At 38.6% G+C, this 24,235-nt stretch overlaps 1 protein-coding gene across 1 annotated transcript in view; it reads left to right on the top strand.

Moving 5' to 3' along the window:
- cntnap1 (contactin associated protein 1) overlaps positions 1-24,235 on the top strand; it is a 62,527-nt gene that overhangs the window by 10,502 nt on the left and 27,790 nt on the right. Inside the window, 7 exon segments of the mRNA NM_001097290.1 lie at positions 571-672; positions 8,511-8,707; positions 11,946-12,093; positions 13,021-13,224; positions 16,240-16,424; positions 19,293-19,433; positions 20,540-20,801. Coding sequence (NP_001090759.1) covers positions 571-672; positions 8,511-8,707; positions 11,946-12,093; positions 13,021-13,224; positions 16,240-16,424; positions 19,293-19,433; positions 20,540-20,801 — 1,239 coding nt within the window.

Here is a 24,235-nt window from a genome sequence, read left to right as displayed (position 1 = left end):
TGTGCATATTTGAATGAATAGGGCTTGTGCAGAACATACATGCAAGCCCTGTTTTTTGAACTGTTGGACAAGCAGGTCCAGAACTAGAGGTAGGCAGGCTCTGCAGTCCAGCTCATAATACCTATGTCGCCGCTCTCCACCAATCTCTCTCCACCCCCTGTTGGGATTATCATGATGTGCGCACATAGTGCTTGCACTGGGGGCGGAACAAGGTTGGGGTGGAGTGAGGTGGCTGGCCGGGTTGACTAAGGCGTCACATTCGGCCTGGCCCGGTACTGTGGACAGAGGGGGTATACGGCCCCTTTATTTAAGAAAATATTTTTAGCACAAACCCTTATCAATGAACTGTAAAGCACTGTGGAATGCCAGCACTATATATAAATAATAATTGTAATCCATGATTAGGGACAGGATTTCAGTTGCAAGGGATAAATGGTCAGGTACAAACCTTTGTACCTCTGGAATGGGGCTTAAAGGTTTGTGTCTGAAAGTGGGGTGTTGAGAAAAACATTTTTATTAGATTACCTGTTAATATTATGTTTTAAAAATGCCTTGTTTTTTTTCTTACAGAATGGTGCTACAACGATCTGATTTCCCCACTTTATTTTACATCTTTTGATGCTTCCTCAAGATATTCCATTATGTACACCTCTAATTTTGCACGGTTATATGGTAAGGATGAGGAAATGACCCAGTTACCAGACACCAGATCATCTTTATACCATTATGGTAAAATGCATGGGTAACATTGCATTTCAGTCGTCAACCCCTTGGTTGTCATTTGGCAGTTGTATTGAATTTATGGTTTATGGCTCACACATATATGGTAGTGTCATTACTGGGAAGTAATTATGCCAAAACCCTCCAGTGGATTCCTGAATGGTATTAGATTGGTATTAATTTTATATACATTGTATTAAAAATAAGGATTGTAAGAATGACCAGTTGCTAAAGGGAAATCGTACTTGATATAAAGTACGAGTATTGTAAGGCAAATTGCCAGCTCATGCTGGAGTCAGCCAGTCAGCTAGTCAGCAAATTTACTTAAAGGGAACTCTGTCTTACAAACTACACAACGCAGAAACCCCTAATATACCTATCACTGTAATTTGTTCCTTCAAATATATGAATAAATACAATTTTCTATGCTGAAATCCAGCTGCAAAACACTTTGTCTTTATGCATCATTTGAAATCTTGGAAAGGTAGAAAAGACTAAAGCATTGAGGTTACAGCCAGATCTCCAGGAGATGCCACTTTTGGGCATCCAACAATCCTCATATTTTCTTTCAGGCTGACCCCATGACTATGTGATTCAAGTTTGGGGAGTGTAGCCTCAAAGCTGTACGATTGGCAGCAGTTTAAAATTCCCCATTTAAGTCAATGTGTGAAATTTGATTGGCTGTTGTTGGCCCCTTCCACTTTGGATCATCCAACAAATGTTGCTGTTTTATTCAGGGTGACCCCATGATTATGTTATTCAAGTTTGGGGGTGGTGTAGCTTCAAAGCTGAAAAAGTGGCAGCAGTTTGAAAATCTTCCCAGTCAAAGGGGAAATTGGGGGGTTCGGAGCGGTGCCACAAAAAGACAAGGGACGGGATCACTTAGAAAAGCACAAGCAACCTGCTCCGCTATAGGGCGAAGAAGTTTGGAGAGTTTGGGTGTTGTACCCCTAAAACTCTAGGAGGAGTAGCATTTAGAAAATGGGGGGTGCTAAGAAGAAGAAGAGAAGAATAAACTGTAAAAAGTCGAAGAACATAATAAGAAAAGAGAGGACTCACTTCTTGTTGCTTGTCTGCATCAATGGAAAGGCTTTTCTGATAGGCTACCATGTGCATTGCCAAGGGGTAATTATTTAATGTGAATTGGAAGTTTGGTTTAAAGGAACATTAAAGTTTTTTAAAGTAATTACAAAATGTACTGTTCCCCTGCAGTGGTGTGTTTGCTACTATATAAACTACTATAGTTTATATAAATACCCTGCTGTGTAGCCATGGGGGCAGCCATTCAAGCTGGAGAAAAGGCACAAGTTACATAGCAGATAACAGATACACTCTGTAGAATACAATGGTGTTTTATATGTTATATACTATGTAACCTGTGCCTTTTTTCCTTTTGAATGGCTGTCCCCATGGCTACACAGCAGGTTATTTATACAAACTATAGTAGTCTTTCTGAAGCAAACACACAACTTTTACCAGTGCACGGTAGCAGTACATTTTAGGGGTTTTTTTGTTTGTTTTTTTTTTATTTTTATTTTTATTGAAATTTGTAAAATAACAATCTGGTTCAGCACACTTATGATACATTAACATTTAACAGTACAAGTAGTTCAAATTTTGCTTTATATGTCGAAGCATTGATCATAATGGAATGACGATGCATGTTAATGGTAACAATTTTTCTAGTGTGTGGCCAACCCTGTAACCCTCAATGCTGGTAGTGCTTCTTAGGTCCACTTTACCATTTTATAAAAGCAGATAAGTAAATATGTTGTGCTGACCAGTTTTACCATGTCAAACAGATTTGAGGAGAATAACAAGGCGTGTAAACAAAAAAAAGAACTGAAAGGTAGGAAAAACTGTGAAAGCACACTGCTCATTCATTTAGTTGATTGTTCCAGTGTGGTTCCATGGTCCTATTGCATTGATATAACTGAGAGCATTTAAGCTAATGTTTGTGCCGCTTGTCCGGTCCATTTACATATATCAGACTGGGAGAAGATGGCTGGAGGAAGAATAACGATAAGTGCTCTTACGTTTGAGGTGCAGTCGTCGGAGGCCGATAAAACATAGAATATATTTAATTTTTATGCAGTTTAGGAGATTGGTGGGGTCTATGCCAGTTGTTGTCAATCTTTGATATTGTTCAGAATACCTAAATTGGTTCCAATAAAACCTCTTCTGTATAAATTTTCTTGCCTCCTTTTCAGATGTTGATTTCATCTCCTCAAATCTATAGATTTCCGACAGTTTGTACAGCCAGTCCTTTATCTCAGTGATCTCACTTTAATTGGAATTAATATCTTGGCAGCATCCAACATAACTGGGATTAGCGAATAAGATAGTGGCGTGTCATGGAGTAATAATGTTAGTTATTAATTTGATGGTATCTCTAATGGTGTCCCAGTTTAAGTAATGGACAGTTCCAAAAGATATGGGTTAGTGTTCCTGGGTCGGTTTTACATCTCCAACAAAGGGGTGATGCTGTGCAGTAAATTCTTGCTAATGTTGAGGGATACCTGTACCATTTTTTTATATATTTTTTAATTCAGTTCTTGTATTTTACTGCAAGGTTTAGCTGTGTTATTTTATTCCATTGATCTAGCTCTATATTGATGTTTAAGTCAGATTCCCATTTTTCTTTAAATTCAGTTGAATGATTTGGGGTTAAATTTAGGAGACATTTGTAGTGACGAGAGATTGCTCTAGTTGGTGCTTTGTTTAGGCTCCAGACATTATAGTTTAATGACTTCAATACATTTTTATCATGTAATAACTAAACCACACACTACACTACTAGTTCTAATAGTACTAGTCACCAATGGCATTATTACAAAAATTATTTTGCTTTTCCCCAGAGCTTTACCATTTTTTATGTGCACATCAACATCATTTATTCAGTGAGTTGAGACACAGCAGTTGCAGTATATATATAAAAGTATATATATTGTACATTGGAGAGCAGTAGTATGCAGAAGTGAAAACAGTAAAACTGTCAAAAGGGTTACAAGCAATTGAACCCCAATTTTGCATAGCTTGAATCTGTGGAAATCGTCCCGGTAGTGGTAACTTAAACTAACTAAGTAACACTCATCAGAAAGAAAGCGATCAATATTTGGATTTAGATAGAAAGTATTTTTTCCATTTTAACAGTATTGGAGGGCATAGGTTGATTATTTATGTTTCCAAACAATTCCCATTTTTCCAAATGCCTTTGCACTTTTTTTTTAAGGTGATGGACCTCCATCTCTACCTGGCGATTTACCCTACTTAGAGTTATTATCATCATGGCTTTTAGGAGGAGTACTGATCATTATTATTATAATGATCACCGTCATCTTTAATTGTCAAGGCTGGCTCAGCATTAATTTTGCTCTACACATTTGTGTTTCTGCTGTCCAAGTTTTACTTTATATCTGGGGTCTAATAATGTGGCAACAACTAAGAGACTATTCTCTTCTAGACCCAGGAACCTTGACTGAATGGATTATTGCATAGGATTTTTCATATGCTTAATATGCTTTTATATGCTATATATGCATTATACTGTATAACGTTTTGGCATTGTCACTGTTGGTAAGATAATAGATATACAAGCATTTGCAGCACTTACCTCTCTTGTCAATTCCTCAAATGGCTGTATTAAAGCTATAACTGTTTCTATGAGAGCCCATTGCTGTGGATGAATATGCTGCATGTTGTCTGTCTCTCAAATAATGCAATTTATATGACCATAGTTATATATACTCGAGTATAAGCCGATTAAACCTAATTTTACCTAAGAAAACTGGGAAAATGTATTGACTCGAGTATAAACCTAGGGTGGGACAAACCAAACTTTATGGGGCTAGTAGGGTTCTCTATGGACCTTCAAATGGTGTTGAAGTACAAATATCAGCACCCCAAAGAGGCCTTCAACCATCAGTGTGAGCACTTCAACAAAAAGCCAGTTGGGCAATGATAGAACGTATGGCTGCTCCCATTTACCCTACTCTTGCTCTGATAACTGATATCCCCTTTCTTCCCACATCCAGAACAGAGAGCAAACTGTTTGTTATTATTGTGCTTACCGAGCCCCTGCGCTTTGAAACTGCAGCCAGAAAGAATAGGATGGATTAGAGCAATAGTAAGAAAAGGGTCAAGTTAGCAGGAGGCCTGGGCTGTGAGTAAGTGGCCTGATCCATTTCAAGGATTCCCAAGGCAGTGCTGTCAAGAATCAGGAATCAGATGTCCAACAAGGATTTTAATTTGTTCTACGGTGGTGAATTCATTTCAACCCACACCACACAGGACAAAACTACAACCCCCAGCATGCCTAGCTCTCCAGCAGAGAGATGGCTGGGAGCAGTGGTTTTGCAGCAGTTGAGGTATAGAATGATACAGGATGCTTGTGTAATAACCCAGCCACAAATTATCACACACACGCTGAAATTGCGCTTTGAATCTGCAGCCAGCAAGCAGATTATTTCTGCATGCGAACACGCAAGCGCACGTGCGCACACATACGGACGCAGGCGTGGACACGCATGGGGGGCGGGGTGCACGACAACTGTCAGCGTAGCATATATCGGCTCGAGTATAAGCCGAGGTGGAGTTTTTCAGCACATTTTTGGTGCTGAAAAACTTGGCTTATACTCGAGTATATACAGTAATCTGTACAATATTTCCGGTTAAGGTGATGCAGTTTGCTTAACTGAATTATCTTTCCTCTTTGGGAGGTCACAGTTCAGTCTGGTGCTGACCTTGGATTTAAAAGTTATAAGTGTGATGCTTTATTAGTAATTGTGAGGCCTCAGCAGTAGTTTTGTCCCTGCATATGGATCATTAAAATCATATTAGGGCCGATTCACTAAAGTGCGATAAAACGTGCGCTATTTATAGCGTGCGTTAAAAATTTTATCGTGTCTTAATTTTCGTGACTTTTCGCATGATTCACTATAAGCATACTTGCGCTATTTTACGCGCGATATTGCATGCGTTATTTAACTCGTGAAGACTATTTTCAAGCGGTATTTGCCGGTACATGCGCTAAATAACGCCCGCGTTTAGTCACCGGATATAAATAGTAGCTTATAAATAGTGTATATAAATTGTCGCCGCATATAAATAGTGTATATAAATATTAGCCACATATAAATGGTAGCATATAAATGGTAGATGCTTATAAATAGTAGCCACTAGTGATGAGCAAATGTTTTCTGGTTATCTTTGGTGAAAAATTAGCAAATCTTTTGAAAGATCCACAAAACGGCAAAAATGTTGTGCGGGCAAAAAAATTGTTGCCCGCGACTATTATTTTTTGACGCCTGTGTCAATTTTTGGACATGCAGTGAATTTTTGCGTGGCAAATTTTTTCATGCATTTTGCCATTGCCAGATTGTTTTGCGAAACGCATGAAAAAATTTGCCACGGAAAAATTCGCCCCACGTCAAAAAATTTTCTGCAAATCCATGCCTGGTGAAACAATTCATCACTTGTAGCCTCATATAAATAGTTGTGCGAATGAACGCACACCATGTTAGCCATACACGCCAATACTTGCAGAAAATTACTGTATTAAAAATGACCATTTCCCTGCAAACTGGCGGCTGCATCACTCTAGGGGAAACACATACTTGAATAAATAACACTGCAAAGTCCATATTTTATTACCAAAACCTCATTTACTATACTTTTCTATAATTATCGCCTGCCTGAAGTAGGTGTTAATTTTCGCATAGCCTAATGCGATATTTAGCGCGCCTAAGTGATTGTCAATAATGCGTTAGTATTCTTTTCTGCGCGCTAATTATTGCATGCGTTAAAACTACCGCATGCGATCGCGCGAAAAATAACGCATGCGATATGGCGACTTAACGCATGCGATAATACTATGGTGAATCACGCGCTAATTATCGCGTCTAATTTAACGCAAAAAAGCGTGCGATAAAATTTATCACACTTTAGTGAATCAGCCTGTAAGGTTTGATATAATATCATACAATCATATATTCATGTAATTATATATTCACATATGCATGTATTTTGATACTTTGATACACTTTGATACTTAGCATATCATACTCCATTTTAGAAATGGATCTCCATTTTGTAACAGCAAACAGCAAGGTTTGAACATCCCATAATAGTCGTTTTTCAAATAAGTAACCTTGCACAACTTGCACCTGACAAAATATAAACCTTGAGAAACAACTTAATCTTATCTGTGCACTAACGCCTTTTCTACTCCTTGTATCCTCCTTTAAATTTTTGTCCCGCATTAGCCATCCTTGAAGGCCATCCTTGAAGATAATGAGGTTCTACTCCATCTTTAATTTATAATGATTCCTTTGTCTCTGTACGTACAAAAGAGGTATAAATTCTATGATCACGTAAGAATAAACTGGACAAGTTTGAACTTCCATTGGGATTGTGTTGTTCTTGTCCCCGTATACGCCTTTGTCCTGGTAGGAGGGCTCCCACGGATTACTAAATCTAAGATCGGCGGTCAGGGACCTTACACAGCCCTATTGTGTTTCAATTTTTATAACATCCAGTAAATAGAGAGCGCCCTTAGCTCAGGCATACTGTATGTCTATCGCTCTCTTTCTTTGTGTAGCTGTGATTGGTCTGTCATAAAGCAATATGTTGCATACGATCTCTACTTGGTCCTTATACCAGTTCTAGTGACTTATTTGTTGCCTTTCTCTGTTTACTAGGTTTTCTTGATAATAGCAAAGAATCTGCATCCATTTACACACAGTTTCATTTTCAGCATTGCCTCCCATTTGAGGAAGTCATCTTTAATGAATTCCATTTGGAAGACAAGCTTGTATAGCTGTTCCTGTTGCCATCGCTGTAGTGACAGTCCTCACTTAATGAGGATTCTACAGTTGTAGCACCTCTGCTTTAAAGGATTTGAATGTTCTGGTGGAACCTCTAGGTCTTGTTGCCATTAATTTAGTGCGGGCGCCATAGTTGTTGCATAGGTCATTATTGCAAATATTGAGGTATGATGGATTTTTTTGAGAGGATGGTTGGAGTTTACCCATATTGTTTGGGTGCTTATCTCCACCACCCTACTCATTACAGTGTTAAAGGTTATTGCTTCATAGTTGATTTTGTAGATCTCCTTTTCCAGGGGTAATGTAGCTTTTGTGTTTCATAAGCATCCCTATGGTTAGTTTCAGTGCTATTTCATTTTTGGTGCCCACAAAGATTATTGTTCATTAGCAATAGGTCCCTGCAGTATCCTGCTTAAATTCATAGGTTAGTGGACTGAGAGCTCTGTGCGGGCATAAGTATTGTACAGGTATGGGATCCCTTATCCGGAAACCCATTATCCAGAAATCTCCAAATTATGGAAAGCCTGTCTCCCATAGACTCCATTTTAATTCAGATTTTTAAGATTGATTTCCTTTTTCTCTGTAATAATAAAACAGTACCTTGAACTTGATCCCAACTAAGATATAATGAATCCTTATTGGAGGCAAAACAGTCCTATTGGGTTTGATTAATGGTTTATTGATTTTTTAGTAGACTTAAGGTATGGAGATCCAAATTACAGAAAGACCCCTTATCCGAAATACCCTTGGTCCCAAGCATTCTGGATAATGGGTCCTATACCTGTACTGGTTTTATCTACTAGAGGCTTGTGCCTTTTATTTAAATGATGTGGTGATGCACAAGCCCATGACTTTCAAGTATGGTATGCAGGAGTGGGGGACTGTGTTGCTTAATGATAACCAATTTTGACTTTTATGTGTATTCCATACAGTAATATTAATTTCTCTTTTTTACTGTTTTTTTAGGCAGCAGTGGGTGGTCTCCAGCCCCTGGGGATAAACTGCCCTGGCTTCAAATAGATTTAAAGCAGAAATATAAGATCATGGGAGTAGCTACTCAAGGGACCCACAATTCTTACTATGACTGGGTAACAAAGTATGTTCTGCTGTATGGGGACAGACCAGACAGCTGGAAGCCGTTTTTTCAGCAAGGAACTAACTGGGTAAGATGATGCATTTGATATTATTAGTCTTCTATCATAGCTATTTAAACAACAGTGAAAACAAATCCATAACCATACAGAAGAATTGTTGTATTTGCTGGAAGTAAAATATTAATACATTAAATATTAATCAAATAATAAATAACATTACAATATTAATAAATTACCTGCAAGAAAGATTCCTTTAGTTTTAGACAGTAAAATCCTTCTAACAAGTTCTGCAGGCCATCACACAAGTTTATTAAATATAATATTGTTCCTGGAATATTCCATAACAGGCAACAATTCCCTCAGGTCCCACAGACCTTGTTCTGCTTCTGGTTTTGTTTCTTGGAAGGTACCGTATATACTCGAGTATAAGCCGAGTTTTCCAGCACTCAAAATGTGCTAAAAAAGGAATCCTCGGCTTATACTCGAGTCAAGTAGGGGCACTGGTGGAGTACTTGCCGCATACACTTACGTATACGTAAATACTTGTGCACGCCAGTCGATCCGCGCGCACCTCCTCCCCCCCGTGCAGCCACCGGGGCATGCACGTTGTGCACGGACGAGGGGGTGCGCGCGGCACGACTGGAAGAGTGTGTCTGGCAGATTGTGTATACGATAGCAGATGGGCTTTACTCCTTGAACTTGTTGAAAAAGGAATTAGAAAGAACTGGCTTCAGGGTGCCCATGGACTTGCACTGAAGGGGGATCTGGGCCACACCACAGGAACGCAGTTGGTAATGGATGCTGTTAGTTGAAGATCTTATCTCAGGTCGATGCTTTAACACAATTTAAATTGGTGCTACTTTCCTTGTATATTTAGTGCGTGCATGATCGGACAATTAACCTGTACAACCTTGCATGTGGTTATCTTATGTTGGATGCGCCTCATTTTCCAGCCCACACCTTGTGTTTATTAATATGGTAGTCATGTACACACTTGTGAGTGTCCTTTTATTAAATAATTTGATTATTGAAACTTAGCAGTAGCGGCTGCATTTCCCACCCTAGGCTTATACTCAAGTCAATACGTTTTTCCAGTTTTCTGGAAAAATTAGGTACCTCGGCTTATATTCGGATCAGCTTATACTCGAGTATATACGGTAATTAAAATGTAATAGGAAGGCAGTGTTGAGTAATGTGTGTGACCATCCTGAGACTGTTTAGTATTACAACTGCTTCATATTATAACAGTTACATGTATACTAGAAAACAGCAGGGTAGCTGGCCAATAATACTAATACTAAAATATTTAAAAATTTTAATGTATACTCTATAGCTATTGTTATAGGATATAGCTATTGATATAGGATATCTTGTCTGAAATATATCAGCATGGCACAAGGTAACATGCACCATTATGGGTATAGATTAATAGAATACTGGATCCATAAATATAGTCATGAAGTTTGCCTATACAGGAAAATTATCTATTGGCATTGTGCTGTATTTAATTGTACAGGTATTGGACCCCTTATCCGGAAACCCATTATCCAGAAAGCTCCAAATTACGGAAAGCCTGCCTCCCATAGACTCCATTATAAGCAAATAATTCAGAATTTTAAAACTGATTTCCTTTTTCTATGTAGAAATAAAACCGTACCTTGTAATGGATCCCAATTAATATATAAATAATCCTTATTGGATGCAAAACAATCCTATTGGGTTTAATTAATGTTTTATTGATTTTTTTTTGAGATCCAAATTATGGAAAGACCCTTGGTCCCGAGCATTCTGGATAATGGGTCCTATACCTGTACTTGTTTTATATGTTTTTTAAATAGATAAAAAAATATAGTGTGAATATATATATATATATATATATATATACACACACAATACCCCAATGTGTCTACAGCACTCCACTTTATCTCTTCACTGGGGTTGTAGTTGAACCTTGATACATAATCAGGTCATGTATCTTTAAGGTGAAGCTGGTAGGTGGCATTGTAAGCGGGGAACAAAGGGACTTATGGATATAAAGAGTGTTAATCGATTTGGGAGTATATCTCATGGTTGAGAAAGGGACATGAGTCCCGAAAAGTCACATGTATTTTGAATACTGCTTTTAATCTTTTCAATATAGATGGGTTTTTGCATACTGGTGACTTTTGTTTTGTATATATATACAAAATATATTTTCAGAATGGCACACCCTTAAAATTCAATGCCTTTATTATAAGCACATCGCACAAAAATCCAACATTTTGATCCTCATTAGGACCTTTCTCAAGCTATTATTATTGTGTAATTAATTTACTGAGCACCCAGCTACAAAAACATTTATTAGGCATCAGAGTACAGACACTCGAAAGACTGTATATATATATATATATATATATATATGTACATATTGAGCTGGGGCGACTATGATTTTTATCCTATTCCCTTATCTTTTTGAATAAAGATGTGTTTTGCAGCTAAAGAAATTAGTTGCTGTGTGCAGGGTCTAAAGCTGGCATTACCTAGGGCAATAAAATCTCAGTCCCTTACAGAGGATGTTGGCAGCTTATTGATCTATACATGTGGGACCCTCCAATGGGCTTGTCTGACTCATCTTAGTGATATAATTGAACAAGGCCTGCATTGGCGCATAATATAGTCCTCATATGACTGCTCACAATAGGCCTAAGTTAATGATCTGACCTGCACATGGGTGGCCGAATTGGCCCATATCTGCTTGTTTGGCCACTTTGCTGAGCAAGCAGATCTGGCCTTTAGGTGAGCAGTACTCTGATGGTTTGGTGACAGTAGTTGCCTCAGTCCTGTATTTATAGTTACCTGTTTCCATTTTTAAGGGTAAATTAGATCATAGCAATCAGTCAGTAGGGGTCATTTACGATCACAAGTGCAGTGCATCCAGTTCTGTTTTAGAATCCCATTCATTTGCATTAAGTCCTTGTGAATATAGTGCGTATGTCACTTTAAAATCTTCAACTCACTTGCAAATACTGCATTGTCCACAATTGCATTAGGCATTGGGTAAAAAACTTTTGTAAACAGTTTTGCAGCCCAAGACTAAAACTGCAATCTGAATCAACCTTTATTTTTTTGAATGGAAACCATACAAAAATTGTTTCATGTTCAGTTCCTAATATTTCCAAAAGATTATTGCAAAATAAAATGAAATATTTTAGTAAAAGGACATTTATGCTTAAACCGTGTTAACAACCATTCTTTTAGAGCAGTTTATTTATGGATATTGTTCCTGTAGTTTCCTCTTGTTTAGAATTTTTTATTTCTTTCTGTGCAGACATTCTTTGGCAATGTCAATTCATCAGGGGTAAAAGAACATCGCCTTTATTACCCAGTAAAAGCTCGATATGTTCGCTTCGTCCCAGTGGCATGGAACCCAAAGGGAAAGATTGGCCTTCGTGTAGGTCTGTTTGGTTGCCCATACCGTAAGTTATATAACTTTGTATCTATGAAAGAAAACACTGTGACCTAATAATAAAAATTTACAAACCCAGTGGTTGCTTTTGGAGTAAAGAAGGTCCATTTCATTCTTACTGCCATTTCTTATATATATATGAAAGGGATCATCATCCTCTGGGTTGCGGGCCTTCGAATGTTTTTTTTTTGTCTATTCTAGTTATGTCACTGGATCAAACCTATTATTAAGCTTTATTTGTATAGAGGCAACATATTCTTCAGTACTAATTATATCAGTCCCTGTCTGTATGTTTGGAGTTTGGGTGGAAACCAAGTACCGAGAAGAAACCCATGCAAGCATGGGGAAAACAAACAAACTCCTTGCATATAGTTCTGAACATGAAGGGAGTAGAGCACTGCAGGCTGGTTTAGAAAAGACTAAATGTTGCTAGTAAAATACAGTTTAGCACGCTCCATCCATGCCTATGTTTTTTGCCCTGTGGAATACCAAGGTAATTCTAATATCAACTTCTAGCTCTATTCCACTTCCACTCCTTCAGGAGATGCTGCTTTAAAATGCATGGGCCCTTGTTTTTCTAACACTGTAGATTGTCCATCTGTTTCCATATGGTTACCCTTTACTTGTAATACACTCTTTGTACTACAATTGTGGACACCTACTAGTGGACCTCTGGTAATTCTCTTAAACTTGGGATACTGATGCTATTTTTTCAATAAAATTTGTTTGAAAGTGTTTGAAATCCTGGTTATGGCACCCAAAATTTCAATGGGGCAGTAGACTATTTGCTGGCACTCCATAGCAACTGCAGCCTGGTGGTTTATGATTTTAGCACAATCACTGAACACCAAAATGAAAGCCTGCTCTAAGGCCATCTTTGTCTGAATTTATTTATCACTATGTATAATATGTTGACAATATGTTTCTGTACACTCAGGGCATGACGTTTTATCCTTTGATGGAGATGACCTCTTTTCCTACAAGCTTAAAGGGAAGATTAGTCGAACCTTAAATGACAGCATATCTTTTAACTTCAAAACTTTGGAGAAAAATGGGATGCTAATGCATGCAGAAGGATCGCAAGGAGATTACATCACGCTTGAGCTTCAAAAGGCCCGGTTAATATTCCAAATGAGTTTGGGTATGATGTGACTCATTTCAGTCAGTAACACCCCAAAAAACATGCTTTGTAAATGATATATGAAATAAATATCTATAAAAAAAGTTGTGAGCAAGAATTTAAGAAGCAGATTTGGGGGATACCCTGTGATGTTTGCATGTATGCGAAAGCTGCCTAGATGTAGAGGTAGGAAGGTAATTCCCATACGTGATTACTACATACTGTACATATGATAGGATCTAGCAGTAAGACCCAGAGAATGAGAAAAAACTGGTTTGGTCGGAATTAACCTTCTAAAAAGGGTGTATAAGGCCCAAAACAAGGGTATTTATATACTTAATCCTTGATGTAGCTCAACTTTAGATCTTCAAAGTTCTGGATACCAGTCACATACTTTGTAATCTGTTTTACAGTTTTATTATGTTACTTATAAAAGTGGTTGTATTAAAAGGGTGGGTAAAAATAAAACTGTATTGTCTTTTAAGTGTTTTAGTTAAATATGTGAACCAGAAGTCATGAGCAGAAAGCAGATTTATTGTGAGGTTAGATTTACTACTCATTTGTCTATTTAGTCCTCTTATATACAGTGGCTTTCAAAAGTATTCGGCCCCCTTGAACTTTTCCACATTTTGTCACATTACAGCCACTAACATGAATCAATTTTATTGGAATTCCACGTGAAAGACCAATACAAAGTGGTGTACACGTGAGAAGTGGAAGGAAAATCATACATGATTCCAAACATTTTTTACAAATAAATAACTGCAAAGTGGGGTGTGCGTAATTATTCAGCCCCCTGAGTCAATATTTTGTAGAACCACCTTTTGCTGCAATTACAGCTGCCAGGCTTTTAGGGTATGTCTCTACCAGCTTTGCACATCTAGAAACTGAAATCCTTGCCCATTCTTCTTTGCAAAACAGCTCCAGCTCAGTCAGATTAGATGGACAGCGTTTGGGAACAGCAGTTTTCAGATCTTGCCACAGATTCTCGATTGGATTTAGATCTGGACTTTGACTGGGCCATTCTAACACATGGATATGTTTTGTTTTAAACCATTCCATCGTTGCTCTGGCTTTATGTTTAGGGTCGTTGTCCTGCTGGAAGGTGAACCTCCGCCCCAGTCTCAAGTCTTTTGCAGACTCCAAGAGGTTTTCTTCCAAGATTGCCCTGTATTTGGCTCCATCCATCTTCCCATCAACTCTGACCAGCTTCCCTGTCCCTGCTGAAGAGAAGCCCCCCCAGAGCATGATGCTGCCACCACCATATGTGACAGTGGGGATGGTGTGTTCAGAGTGATGTGCAGTGTTAGTTTTCCGCCACACATAGCATTTTGCATTTTGGCCAAAAACTTCCATTTTGGTCTCATCTGACCAGAGCACCTTCTTCCACATGTTTGCTGTGTCCCCCACATGGCTTGTGGCAAACTGCAAACGGGACTTCTTATGGTTTTCTGTTAAGAATGGCTTTCTTCTTGCCACTCTTCCATAAAGGCCAACTTTGTGCAGTGCACGACTAATAGTTGTCCTATGGACAGATTCCCCCACCTGAGCTGTAGATCTTTGCAGCTCCCCCAGAGTCACCATGGGCCTCTTGGCTGCATTTCTGATCAGCGCTCTCCTTGTTCGGCCTGTGAGTTTAGGGGGCCTTGTCTTGGTAGGGTTACAGTTGTGCCATACTCCTTCCATTTCTGAATGATCGGTGGAACAGTGCTCCGTGGGATGTTCAAGGCTTTGGAAATTTTTTTGTAGCCTAAGCCTGCTTTAAATTTCTCAATAACGTTATCCCTGACCTGTCTGGTGTGTTCTTTGGACTTCATGGTGTTGTTGCTCCCAATATTCTCTTAGACAACGTCTGAGGCCGTCACAGAGCAGCTGTATTTGTACTGACATTAGATTACACACAGGCGCACTCTATTTAGTCATTAGCACTCATCAGGCAATGTCTATGGGCAACTGACTGCACTCAGACCAAAGGGGGCTGAATAATTACGCACACCCCACTTTGCAGTTATTTATTTGTAAAAAATGTTTGGAATCATGTATGATTTTCGTTCCACTTCTCACGTGTACACCACTTTGTACTGGTCTTTCACGTGGAATTCCAATAAAATTGATTCATGTTTGTGGCTGTAATGTGACAAAATGTGGAAAAGTTCAAGGGGGCCGAATACTTTTGCAAGCCTTTGTAAACCTTCTAGTCTAGCCTGGCTGCCCTAATGGTGGCCTACAGCAATTTGTGGCCCTCAATACGATTTCTCTGACCCCCAGCTGTTCCAGTGATTTCTCTGACTTTTGTGTATAACATGATATCTTTTTTTTATGATTTAGTCCTCAAGCATGATATAATAGATATGCATCCAACTAGTTGTAGAAAGTTGGACACCATTGTTATAATCATATCTAGCCTTTTGGTTTTTAGGACCAGATGCACCCTACTAATCAGATACCTACAAAAGATTGCAGAACGGCAAAAGATAAGCAATGAGTCCAGTTGCAAAGATTACCACTCTCTACATGAAACTTTGGGTATTTGTTCTTCAGATTATGCTTAGGCCAGTTGATTTTTAGGGATGCTCCAAATCCACTATTTTAGGATCTGGCCGAATCCCAAATCCTCTGTGAAAGATTCAGCCGAATACCGAACCGAATCTGAACCATAATTAGGACAAGGAAGGGTTAAAGCGAAGCGTGCAGCAAAATTTTTTCATCATCTGTGTTTGTGACAAAAAGTGACATGATTTTAAGGATTTGGTTCGGCCAGAGGCATGGATTTGAATCCTGCTGAAAAAGGGCAAATCTTGACCAAATCCCAAAGATTTCCCTATATATTTCCCTAGATATTTTATCTGCTACACAATATATTTAAATATTAAAGTGCACAACACACCTAGACATACTACAATCTCAGTTATATAAAGACTTATAAAGATAAATTTGGGTATTCGAGAAAGTTTGACTTTGCATCTTAGGTGTTGATATGAAACCCTGCCAACCAACTATAAATCTGCCTCTTTTGCTTTTCCCTTTTGACACCAGGCAACAGTCCTATACACCCAGTAGACAGCCACACAGTCGTAAAGCTAGGAAGCCTGCTAGATGATCAGCACTGGCATTCTGTGTATATTGAACGGCAGGGCCGTGACCTTAATATAACTTTGGATGGAGAAACTATAAGAGTTAAATGCAAGGGAGACTTTGACCAACTGGACCTGGATACTGAGGTTGGTTGACTTCTAGTGCTAAAATGATGATAAATATGTACATGTATTTAAAACATTATATAAGTTGATGGGTTTTTTTTCAAGAGCACAGCTAATCAGAATATCCAGTGAGGCTACTGGAAACAAATGTCACCATCAACCTTCTTAAAGAGGTCATCTTTACCTTAGGATGGTAGTGTCTAGGGAAGAAGTAAGTGTACATAAATACACACGCCCTTTAAAATGATACTCCTAAATCTTCACTGGTGCAGCAAATTCTTTTCTAAAGTCATGTCTTTAGTGAAATGGAGATCACCAGTGTGTAAGGAAGGTGATTGTAGATAAATGAATGTGTATCTGGAAAGTCCTAATTCTGGTGTGTCAATATGATGACAAAAAGAAAATGATGACTAAAAGAAACTCTGTGAATGATTGCTAAGAAGTCAGAAGATGGATACCGAAAATTGGTATATCCCATGGTATATCCCTTGGAGTACAGTTAAATCAATCATTAAGAAATATAAAAAGTATTAGAGAGCTAAAAATCTTCCAGGAACAGACCACCCTCCAAAAGTGGGTGACTGTGCAAGAAGAGAACGAGTGAGAAAGGCCACCAATAGACCGATGACAACCCTGATAGAGTTACAAGCCTTAGTGCAGGGGTCACCAAACTTTCTTACTAGTGAAGCACAGTCAAATGTAAAAAGACTTGGAGAGCAACACAAGCATCATAAAAGTTCACGGAGGTGCCAAATAAGGGTTACGGTTGGCTAGCAGCTACAGTAGGCTTTATTTGGTAATAAATCTTGTTTTTATTTACCCAAAACTTGCCACCAAGACAAGGGCATCTCTAATCTTTATTTTTGGTTGATAAAATACTTCTTATAACTTTCACCCATTAACTTATTTCTAATAAAAGCAGTTTCTCCTCATGTTGTGTGGTTTCCAATTAAACCAAATTATATTCTTTTTGCATGATGGCTGCTATTTCAGTTAAGGTACCCACTGACAGTAATCTCTTTTCAGAATGTATGAATATGCACTTTTTAAAGTCTTTTCAAGTCTAACATTTCTGTTGGACTGAACTGGACATGCCCTGCCATGATAGCTATACAAATCTAAATTTGCATGTGTCACTGTAGGTATGTAGGACTACTAAACTAGTTCTGTAATAATGTCTTATGCAGTAAAAGATCTAAGGCTCCAGTGCAGGTGAGAAGTAATTTTGCATCCCTTAGTGGCACTTGTGGCATTGGCAGTAGTAAATTCAGCCCCTGGTCTTCTGTGTAATAGCTTATTTGATAAATTCAGAACAGCAACTGGTAGTGAATGTGAACAGTTTAAATGATAACCAAACCTTACCCTAACCCCCAGGCCCCCACTACCATTTACTGTCAAAAGTACCCTGATATGAAAATATTTTGGGCAGCATCTTGCTCTGCTTTGAATCCCATTTTTGGAGCTGCCAGCAAGAGCACACACAGTTAAAGCAAGGTCCTGAATTGACTTCAACTGCCAATACTCTTGCAGGCTTTGCTGTGGAACTCATTTTTGTATTTTTTTATACTAGTTATCGAGATGGGTTAATTTTGACTGTAACATGGTTTAGGGAGGGAGCTCGGCCAATTTAGGTGGTTTGGGGGGGGGGGGGGGAGGTTTTGTTATTTTTTACAGAAAAAAAACATGCCTGATAGTGATGTCAGCCAAAAAGAAAAAGGTTTTCTTTAAAACACTAGATTTTCTAAATTCCAAATTTAAGTTTAAGTTTGGGTGGCTTTACTTGCCAAGTGTGGATGTCTATATAAGTGACAGCTGCCATACTCTTCATTGTCAGGTCAACCCATTAAATGATATCCATGGATCCCTGCAATACTGTGATCTGTTTATACTGTGATCTGTTTGTTTCATTATTTTACCTATCAAGAAAAAACTTACATAAGTTGTGGTGATACATGTGGCGGACTGTGCATTAATTTCTGTGTTTCGAATGATAATGTCTATGTATTATCAATGATGTACATCAGCATTTTGTTTTGGTGTCTTATTTATTTTAATAACTTGCCATGCATATAGGTGGATGCTATTTACAGGATGCTTATATTCAGATTTATCATAGCTGGGATATTGTTGCAGAAAATACAAAGACATCTGTTACATGCTGGTTGGAAGATTCAAATAGCTTACTGTAGTCTTATGCCCCCAATTCATTACACGGCTTTATAAATATGCAGAGTTTGTTGCAGTGATAAATCCATATTTGAAATTTTAAAGGTGCATCATCAGTCTCTTAGCCACCCAGATTGCCTTGATGCTGAATTAAATTAATTCTGCTGCATAGTTTGTCTTCTGCAAACTGATACATACATACATATACATTACTGATAATACCCTGCCCCAAGTCATTAATAAACAAATTAAATAAAAGTGGACCCAAGACAGAATTCTGAGGCAACCCACTAATGGTTATTCTCAAGTAGAGAATGTTCTATTGACAGCCACACTCTATACTCCCTATCCATATACAAACTACATTACCAAGGCCAACAGACCTTACCTTAGAAAGCAGTTGTATGCAGGGCACTATATTAAATGCTATGGCAAAATATACTGCAAACCCACTGTCCAACTTTTTAACATTCCTGCTAACTTTCATAAAGAGCAGTTGAATTTGTTTGACATTACTGTCTCTCATAAAGCCATGCTAATTCCTACTTATAGTGCCATTCACATAATCTTGAATGTGACCTCTTAACAAACTTTTAAATAACTTGATTTATCCCACCAAAAAGAGGCCAACTACTGCAAGCCCTTGTACAGAAAGCAGACACTTGTAGCTTCTCATAACAACAATTTCCTTTTGGAAGTTTTCATGTTTATTTTCTGTTTCAGATATTTTTTGCTGGAATCGTTTATCAAGAAAAAAGCCTCTCCCATAAGCAGAACTTTAGAGGATGCCTGGAAAACATTCTCTTCAATGGCATTAACATTGCTGACCTGGCACGAAGGAAAAAATCCTCAATAGCCTTTGTGGTGAGCATGCAAATAGTACTTGTGCCCCAAGGTATATACTTTACACTGATATGTTTGAGTTAGAAGAACCCATACACCTTTAGATCTTCTCCCGATATCCCCCCCTGGGGCCAAACGATCAAATTTTAACGACAGATATAGGCAAAGTCGGTTCGGGGACCGCATCAACGAGCCAATGCGGTGCCCAATCTAACTACATTTTTTAACCTGCCTGATCGATATCTGCCCAATTTCAGGCCAGATATCAGTCAGGCAGGCCCATCGGTAGTACCCATACACGGGCCGATTAGCTGCAGAATCGGTCTATCGGCAGCTAGAATCGGCCTGTGTATGGCCACCTTAAGTTGGTGAGACAACTGCATAATTGAATTCAGTTTATGCCAAAGCACCAATCATGTCCTTTACTCCTACACTTATCATTCATTATGACACATGCTTTGTCCATAAGGCAGCTTAGTGCCTGAATAGAGTTCAGCAAAAATGACATCTTACATGGCTGCCTTATTGTGTAGGGTTGTATTAACCTTTTAATTACATCCTGTTGGCTTATGTGACACCAAGCATTTTTTCCCAAAAAAACACATGCCATCTACTACTGACCTTAATGACAGACCCATATATATATATATATATATATATATACACATATACCAATAGTGCATCTGCTACCTTAAAGCCTATTTCCTCTTAAAAGGCCACCATGCCTTCAGTGTTCTTTGTTTCTGGGGCATGCTGGCCACAAGCTTCATTATGACTTCTCATAGTTCTCCTGTTGTGTTATAATCCATTCACACAAAAGTTTCTAGATCCAGAATAAGAAAGGTAGATGTCTGGAGGAGAATTTAAGGATTTATTTTGTCTTTAGTAACTTTTTAGCCACTTGCAATGTGGTGTAATAGTAGTAGTATGGTAGAAGTATACCACTCTACCATAGTATTTTGGATATTTTTTGTCAACAATTGTACATATGCATTTACTTGGTTGGCTGGGTATGTTGCTGACAGTTGGTCAGTTGTCATAATCTTGATTGTCCAAAAGCATTTCAGTTTCTTAATAAAAAAAAACACCACTTCACTATAAAAAGTACATCTTTGCCATTCAAACAGGGGAAAGTTAGATTCTCCTGTATTGAGATGCCCTACGTCCCAGTGACTTTTTCTGGTATCAACAACTACCTTCTGGTTCCGGGTGTCCCTGCAAGCCCGAAGATGATGGTGAGCTTTAAATTTCGAACATGGGACACAGTTGGACTTCTGCTTTACTCTAGTTTTACTGGTTCCTTGGGTTCTCTTGAAATGGCATTGAGCGAAGGTCAGATTAATGTGTCAATTTCCCAGCCGGGCATGAAGAAACTAGTATTTGCTGCTGGTGAGTAGTATTGCATATATAAATATAATACAAACGAGCTGTGAATACCATGCAAAATATGTCCTTATTAATATAAAGAATCCTTTTAAACAGTAGTTTGTGATGTCATTGGTTTTAATTAAGGCTTTGTAAAATATATTGTGTCACATGACTCATGGAAACTTGTGTATTATACAAAATATACTATATTGGTTCTGTGTATAGTGTTAGCGACTTCTGATATTTATAAAGGATTACGGTATATTATTCTTCACAAATTTTTATTTACTAATAATTATGCCTCTAAGCGTTAACCCATAGTAACTAACAAACACACAATAATCATTCTCCCACCTCCTCTTCCTCTCCTTACTGCTCCTACTTGCTGAAGGCGATATCTCTCCAAATCCTGGTCCCTGCCACATACCTACAGTATCTGCTATTGTCCACGCAATGCCTCACTTTAGCTACTTTAATTCATGATCTGTTCTGCTCCAAGTCTTTTCACCTGTTTGCCATAACAGAGACCTGGCTTTCTTAGAATGATAATGCTATTGAGGCAGCTCTCTCTTATGGCGGTCTTTCCTTCTCTCATACTCCCTGCATTACTGGGTTTGGGGGAGGGGTAGGCGTTCTGCTCTCCCCTCATTGCTGTTTTAAACTAATCTCTATACCTCCCACTTTCAGGTTCCTTTTTTTGAGGTGCATGCGGTTCAGCTGTTCCACCCTCTTTCTGTGCGGGTGGCAGTTGTTTACAGACCTCCTTCTACAAAATCCTTGGCTACATTTCCCTCTGACTTTGAATCCCGGCTCTCTTTTTTTTATGTTCTGACATCCCTGCAATTATTTTGGGTAATTTCAATTGCCATATAGATGACCCCTCTTAGTCCTGGCCCTTTCGATTTCTCCATCTAACCTCCTGTGATCTCCAGCAGTGGACTAATACAGCTACCCATACATAGTAAGTTGGGTTGAAAAAAGACATACAGTGGTGTGAAAAACTATTTTCCCCCTTCCTGATTTCTTATTCTTTTGCATGTTTGTCACACTTAAATGTTTCTGCTCATCAAAAACCTTTAACTATTAGTCAAAGATAACATAATTGAACACAAAATGCAGTTTTTAAATGAAGGTTTACGTTATTAAGGGAGAAAAAAAACTCCAAATCTACATGGCCCTGTGTGAAAAAGTGATTGTTAAAAAATAACTTAACTGTGGTTTATCAATTTCAATTTTCAATTTCAATATCAATTTCTGTAGTCAATCCCAGGCCTGATTACTGCCACACCTGTTTCAATCAAGAAATCACTTAAATAGGAGCTACCTGACACAGAGAAGTAGACCAAAAGCACCTCAAAAGCTAGACATCATGCCAAGATCCAAAGAAATTCAGGAACAAATGAGAACAAAAGTAATTGAGATCTATCAGTCTGGTAAAGGTTATAAAGCCATTTCTAAAGCTTTGGGACTCCAGCGAACCACAGTGAGAGCCATTATCCACAAATGGCAAAAAAATGGAACAGTGGTGAACCTTCCCAGGAGTGGCCGGCCGACCAAAATTACCCCAAGAGCGCAGAGACAACTCATCCGAGAGGCCACAAAAGACCCCAGGACAACATCTAAAGAACTGCAGGCCTCACTTGCCTCAATTAAGGTCAGTGTTCACGACTCCACCATAAGAAAGAGACTGGGCAAAAACGGCCTGCATGGCAGATTTCCAAGGCGCAAACCCCTTTTAAGCAAAAAGAACATTATGGCTCGTCTCAATTTTGCTAAAAAACATCTCAATGATTGCCAAGACTTTTGGAAAAATACCTTGTGGACCGACGAGACAAAAGTTGAACTTTTTGGAAGGTGCGTGTCCCGTTACATCTGGCGTAAAAGTAACACAGCATTTCAGAAAAAGAACATCATACCAACAGTAAAATATGGTGGTGGTAGTGTGATGGTCTGGGGTTGTTTTGCTGCTTCAGGACCTGGAAGGCTTGCTGTGATAGATGGAACCATGAATTCTACTGTCTACCAAAAAATCCTGAAGGAGAATGTCCGGCCATCTGTTCGTCAACTCAAGCTGAAGCGATCTTGGGTGCTGCAGCAGGACAATGACCCAAAACACACCAGCAAATCCACCTCTGAATGGCTGAAGAAAAACAAAATGAAGACTTTGGAGTGGCCTAGTCAAAGTCCTGACCTGAATCCTATTGAGATGTTGTGGCATGACCTTAAAAAGGCGGTTCATGCTAGAAAACCCTCAAATAAAGCTGAATTACAACAATTCTGCAAAGATGAGTGGGCCAAAATTCCTTCAGAGCGCTGTAAAAGACTCGTTTCAAGTTATCGCAAACGCTTGATTGCAGTTATTGCTGCTAAGGGTGGCCCAACCAGTTATTAGGTTCAGGGGGCAATTACTTTTTCACACAGGGCCGTGTAGGTTTGGATTTTTTTTCTCCCTAAATAATAAAAACCCTCATTTAAAAACTGCATTTTGTGTTTACTTGTGTTATCTTTGACTAATAGTTAAATGTGTTTGATGATCAGAAACATTTTGTGTGACAAACATGCAAAAGAATAAGAAATCAGGAAGGGGGCAAATAGTTTTTCACACCACTGTATGTCCATCAAGTTCATACCCATAAGGATGGTAATTTCCTAGATCTGGTCATTTCCAAAAATCTAGATCTATCTGCACTTAACAGTGAACATTTTCCTCCTTCAGATCATAATCTTATCTCACACGTCTCCTCCTTCTACTAACTCTCAGCTTAAAACCCTGATTCGCAGCACTCGAATGGTGGATATAACGGCTCTCTCTAACTCTCTTTATCCTATGCTATAACTCTATTTTATCATCTTCAATAAACACCCATGCCCCTCTGCAGTCTCAACACAGTTGTGCCCACAATCCCTGTCCTTGGCTTAACAGAAGATTTCTGCGCTCCTGTGCACAATCTGCTGAGCAAAATCGTGCAAAAGCAGACTTCCTCCATTATAAATTTCTTATGGCATGTCTTAATTCTTCCCAATCCCAGGCCAAGCAAGCATACTATAATACACTTGTAAATAATAATAAATCAAACCCACAACGCTAATTTTCCATATTTAACTCACTTTTTCTTCCTTCTCCTAATGAATCAATCATCTGAACATACCCCCCAGGACTTTGCTGATTTTTTTAAAAGCAAAGTCAGTTTTTTTATCCACAACCAATTTTCAAAACCTCTAGACACCAACAATCTCCTCCTTACTAAATCTACTCTTTCTGTATTTAGCTCCTTTGATCCTATGCCCTTATCACTACTAAAACAGTGTGCCCCTACCCTAACTCCAGCTCTGACTTATACAGTATGTTCAATTTCTCTCTGGCTTCTGGTACTTTTCTATCTACTCTATTCAAACAAGCATATGTGAAACCCATTCTTAAAAAGGCTAAACTGGACCCGTCCTGTCTATCTAAC

Source organism: Xenopus tropicalis, chromosome 10 (assembly GCF_000004195.4).
Source record: "Xenopus tropicalis strain Nigerian chromosome 10, UCB_Xtro_10.0, whole genome shotgun sequence".
Lineage (NCBI taxonomy): Eukaryota > Metazoa > Chordata > Amphibia > Anura > Pipidae > Xenopus > Xenopus tropicalis.
This window is presented reverse-complemented; position numbering and strand designations above follow the sequence as displayed.